This window comes from Chrysochloris asiatica, unplaced genomic scaffold (genome assembly GCF_000296735.1).
Source record: "Chrysochloris asiatica unplaced genomic scaffold, ChrAsi1.0 scaffold00114, whole genome shotgun sequence".
Classification (NCBI taxonomy): Eukaryota; Metazoa; Chordata; class Mammalia; order Afrosoricida; family Chrysochloridae; genus Chrysochloris; species Chrysochloris asiatica.
The window spans coordinates 10696234-10702006 of NW_006408632.1; the positions used below are offsets into that span (position 1 = coordinate 10696234).

The window sequence follows — 5773 nt, forward strand, 5'->3', positions numbered from 1 at the left end:
AATGCCTCCAGGTAGATGTGATCAGGAAATGGGCTTCCCTTTTCACTCTTCTTCCTGGGAGGTTTCAAGATACCACTCACTGTTGGTCGTTTTGATGTAACTTAGGATTTAATTTTCGTCCTGTTTCCTCTTTTGTCTGCTTGTCCCATTCCACAATCCCTGTTCAGGCCTTTTTTTCTAGTTGGAAACAGTTCAGGGCCAGCTATGGCCGTTTGGTTTTAATTGGAAACTGTCTTTTTAAATTTCAAGGAGATCTGTGCGCATGCATAGTAGAACCCTCCGAGGGTGGGGCTGGGGTGCCCACTAGCTCAGGCAGCCCTATAGTCACCAGAATGGAGGTACGCAGACAGTAAGGGACCAATGAACAGATGTCAAAAGAAAAGAATGTCCACACCTTTATCTCTGCGGTTCTGCCAGGTGTCTGTAGCCGCTTCGATCCTTCCCCCGCTTGGTCTCACCCAAGATGGCGGCTCCTGGAGCAGCCGAGCGTCCCAGACTAGAAAGCAATAGATTTCTTGCTTCTGCCACATATTTCCCCAGCTGTGAGCTTTCCAACCCTTTAAATATTCCTTTATATGTGGTTCAGAGTTCTGGGACCAGCCCCTGAGCCTGCTTAGGCAGGTATTCTGTGGTGTTGTTGGCTAAGCTCTTTACTACACAGCCACCCGATCCGCCATCTCGTTTGTTTTCTCTTTTACTACTAACTTTTGAATATGCCACAATATTTATTAATTCCATATTGTATTCATTTAAAGCATTTTCTATATATGAATAACCCAAAAAGCCCTCTGGCATCATTCCAACTCATGACAAGCCGATAGAATCAAGTAGAACTGCTCATTAGGGGATCTGAGACTGTACATCTTCACAGGAACAGCCAGCCTTATCTTGTGGTTAGCATTCCCAACACTTAACCCATTCTTCCACCAGAGCTCCTTATATATGAATGTTGTTATTGTTGTTTAGTGCCTTTGAGTCGGTTCTGACTCATACCGACTCTGTTTAGAGTTTCTGAGGAGTAGTTGTTGGGTTTGAACCATGGACCTTGTGGTTAGCCACCTAGCGCCTGTCCTACAGTGCCACACTAGAACTCCTTATGTATGAATACAGCAACACTAAATTTATGAAGTAGGCTGCTAAGGCTAGCCCACAGCTCCACCAGGGCTCCTTGTAAATTTATGAATAGAGAGGAAGCGTAATCCTGTGATGACTCACATGCTTTCTTGTCCTTTAAACAGATACCTATGGCAATAAAGCAAAGAAACAAAGAACGACTCTACTATTCCAGAAACTGTGGCAGGATTGTGGTAAGAACATTTTAGATTTATTGTATTTTAAGTAGATTTTGTTTTTAAAATTTTAACTGATAGTGTTATTTTTCAAGTGACCTTTTATAATGGAAAAACTTTATCATAGGAGTTAATTTTCTTGAAAGACCAAGCCTAGGATCAACTGCAGAAGGACGTTTCATCAAAAAGGGTATGTTTTCCTTTATTGAATATTCCTAGCGCTTTATAGTAGCACAGTATAGTGGAATTACAGTTTTCAGAGGACTAACCGCCTCTTTGTTATTTTCTGTCCTAAAAAAAAAATTTTTATGCTTTCAATATTGAGTGAATTGAGGTCAGCTTCCAAAGGTATTAAAAGAAACTGATTATGTTCTAGGAATTTACTATGTCAGAAATTACATCTAATCATATGGTAGCAGTTATACTAATTACTATATGTCATGGAAGAAACTGTTTAGATCTGGCCGGCGGCTTATTTTTATAAACGAAGTTTCACTGGATCACAGCCGCACTTACTTACTTCCTTATTGTCTGTGGCTTCCTTATTTCACTACAGCAGTGCAGAGGCTTTGTTGTTAAGTGTCGAGTCGGCTCTGACTCATAGCAACCCTGTGTAGGGCTTCCAAGGCTTTAAATCTTCCAGGAAGCAAGAAGACTCTTCTTTCTCCTATGGAGCAGCTGTGATTTGTTGTATGGAGACACCATGCTCCCTACATACCCTATTATAAAACCTACAATATTTACTATCTGGACCATTTCAGAAAAGGGTGCCATCCCAGAATTAGATGATCCAACCAAGGATTCATAGGAAATCTTTTTTTTTCTCCCTTATGTTCTTAAATCTGAGCTTTCTCATAGTTTAATATGTGCAGCATTCATATAATGTATAAATGAATACAGAATTAAATTTTCTGATTGGGGATTTTCTAGTACTTTAGAGTTGTATCTTAATAATCTTAAAAGTTAATGTGGATTTGTAAATCACCCATATGAGTGTTTCCTCCATCCTTTTATGTTCCCCTAAATGGTGGAGTCTGAAATGATTTTGGCTACTTGGATTTACATTAAGTGAAGTTCTAATAATTACCTCTCATCTCTCAAAATTATTTTTAAAGGATCTCAAAAGCTAAAAGTTCTTATTTAACTATAGTGAAATTATACATGTCATAATAGTTTATCAGAATTATTCTATATGTATTTATAAAACAGTTAAGTATTACAGAATACAATTTTGGGCTCGTGAAGTTTAATGCTACTCACAGTTTTCCTTTGAAATGTTACATCAGTGTCCCGGATATTTTCATTTATTAGTATGTTTAGATCATTTTAATTTAGAAATAATGTCTATAAGTTTGTTTCTTTTCATTTTGTAAAACTGCATTCTCCTTTTCTCTCACCTCTTCCCAAGAACCAAACGTGTTTTCTCGTGGTGCAGTTGCGACAGAAACACCCAGGCCCCCAAGTCAAGCAGAACCCTACTATTCCCCACCTGTGTCCATCTCCAGGGTATTACCACATCAAGGCTCATCCATCTCCATGATGCATTCACCTTCTTCAAGCTGGTCATCAGTGACTCACCCTAACTCACACTCAGTCAATACAAATCCACCAAATGGCTTTTCAACAGGAACACTTTCCTCTAATTTGCAAGGTCTCACAACATTCCTGGGAATGCCTGATGCGAGTGATTTAAATGCTTTTAATGCTTGCATTTATAATAGTACTAATGACATAGGCAGAATGGAAGCATCGTCTATGTCACCAGCTGACTTACATGGTATTTCTGATGCCAGCATGCTGTCTAATTGCCCCGTGGATATGATAACGTCTTGTAATGAGAGGGAGACTGATAATTCAAGGCTCGGAAGCATGAATCTTGACAGCCACTCCTGTAATTCCGTTTTGGACTTGAGACAGCAGCTCCATCAGATGTCCTCTTCCAGTATGTCAGCAGGCTCCAGTTCCAATACCACAGTTTTTGTTTCACAGTCAGATGCATTTGAGGGATCAAACTTCAGTTGTGCTGATAGCAGCATGATAAATGAGTCAGGACCACCAAATACTACAAATCCAAGCAGTCATAGCTTTGTTCAAAGTAGTCAGTATCCAGGTGTTAGCACCTTGCAGAATGAGCAATTCGGTGATGGCTGTGCATATGGATATTTTCAAGTATAGCTTGCCAGATTTAAATGGTGATTTAAGATTTAAATCATTTACAGTGTTTGCAGTTATTTTAATATTACCTATTTAGGGTGCAGCATTTATATTTGTCTGAGATTATACTAGAGATGCATAGCGTTTGTTTTGTTTCTGAGGGGTGGTGACCGAAAACCTCTTTGAGGGAGAATTATAAAACTTTGGGGCCTATAGAACATAAAATTGAAACTGTCATAAGAAGAAAACTCAAAATAGAAACTTTAAAGGGATGTATTGTTTCTTCTTTTGAAACATACTACTCAGTAAGTACCATGTGTGGGGTAAATTCCGCCGGGCGAGTCCTACCACGCTGCCCTAGGACGCACTGAAGAAAATGTTAGTGTAAAACGGTTTTCTAAATATACTTTTTTATACTTCTTTTATAATGTATTAATGTATTCTTAGTTAAATGAATTAACTGATATTTGCTTTCAAGCAAATATAAGGAAAACGTGTAATGGCTATGTCATTGAAAAAATAAATTCCTTATTATTTTTGAGACCCTTCGCCAAGGTGACCCCTAAGGGGTTTTCTGAGGCTTCTTGGAATGTCTTAGATTTACATGTAAATCAAAACTTCTTAAAATGCTTAGTTGGGCTGAAGGCAGTTGAAGTGAGCTTTCAGGGTATGGGAGGTTCTCTACATTTTGGACTCTTTAAATTCATACCTCTAAAATTGGTTTTACCTTTACACCTGTATTTTTAAGGGGAAGAAGTTTCCTTGGACTTTTCTTTGTTATGTGTCCTCAAATTCTGATCTTATCCAATTCCATGTCTTTTGATACCATCTGGATACTCAACTGCCAAATTTCACTCCTCCTGAGATCTGCCTCCTGAATTCCAGATATGGCACTTGGCCTAAGCGTCCTTGTGTGTGTGTGTGTACGCACCTGTGTGTGTAAAACTGCCTATTTGACATTTCTACCTAGAAATCTGATAAAGCTCAAACTCAATTTATCCAAAACTGTTCTTGATATTCCTCCCAGACTTGCTCCTCCATAGCCTTCTCCAACTCAGTAAATGGCAATGCCATGCTTCTCGTTACTTAGGCCCAAACCTTGGAGTCAACCTTGAGTCGTCTCTTCCTTTTACATCCCATAGCTAATCCATCAGAAAATTCAGTAGGCTCTACCTACAAAATATATCCAAAGCTGACTACCTCTTTCGACCTCTGTTGTTAAGAACATCCTGTCTAAGCACTATCATCTCTTGCCTGGTTTGAAGCTATAGCCTTTGAAAACCTTCCTTACACCCTGGTGGTTCTACACTTTCTTGTCTGTAAAGTAGCCAGACTCAATTATTTTTAAAACAAGTTAAATCTTATTCATCTGCTCAGAGCCATGGAGTTCATTCAGAGTAAAGGTTTAAGTCCTTAAAATTAGCAGGCCTACATACACTCCCTCGCCTACCTCATCTGCTACCATTCTTCTCCAGTCTCCAAACGTCTCCTCAAACACACCAAGCGTACACCTGCCTCAGACCCTCTGTACTTGGGGTTCCCTCTGCCCCTATGCGTTACCCAAATATATGCAGAGCTCACTCCCTTACAGACCTCACTCGATTGACCAATACTGTTTAAGATAGCAGCATGTGACCCTGTTTTATTTTTTGTCCATAGCACTGTCACAGTTTGACCTGCTGATCATATGACTTATTTGTATGCCGTTTTCCTGTACTGAAATACAGAAGCTCCTTCGTGGCGGAATTAGTGTTTACTGCCAAAAATCCACTCTCTAACACTGTGAATGCCTCTCTATTAAGCACTCAGCAAATATTTATTGAACTTTCAAAGTACTATTAATAAAACATTGTTTCTTAAAGCAAATAGTAGCTTTAATTGCTAAGTGATTATAATTTTTACAGTTACGATTAATGTTAATCCAAACTATTTGGAAGCAAATAATTCTAGTGATGAAATGTTGGCAGAATTTGGGCAATAATCCTAATTGCTGATCAAATTGTTATTATTATTAAAGACTAGTTTATCTTACAGCCAGAGCCTATCCTAAATATTGAGCATATTCCTAGCTAGAAACTATGTGCCATTTCATACGGTGTCCAACCGAACCGTGAATTTACTAGAGCAATTAAAATTCAGGTGCAGTAACTCAATGTACCACCCCTGCCCCATGGACCTCTGCCCATACCAGACCATACAGAACCCAGCAATGTTTGTTAGCAATTTTCATCATAGAATACTATGTAATAGAGTTAGAAATTGCTTAAATGTCCTATCTCTTCATTTGTATGAATACTAACAACAAAATTGTTTGAAAAATCTTTATACAC

General features: G+C 38.7%; 1 protein-coding gene across 1 annotated transcript in view; it reads left to right on the forward strand.

The window, feature by feature from the left end:
* Positions 1–3464, forward strand: part of REL (v-rel avian reticuloendotheliosis viral oncogene homolog) — a 49632-nt gene extending 46168 nt beyond the window's left edge. Inside the window, exons 3-5 of the mRNA XM_006868038.1 lie at positions 1239–1307; positions 1417–1479; positions 2698–3464. Coding sequence (XP_006868100.1) covers positions 1239–1307; positions 1417–1479; positions 2698–3464 — 899 coding nt within the window. The remainder of the gene's footprint in view (positions 1–1238; positions 1308–1416; positions 1480–2697) is intronic.
* Positions 3465–5773: the final 2309 nt, after the last annotated feature.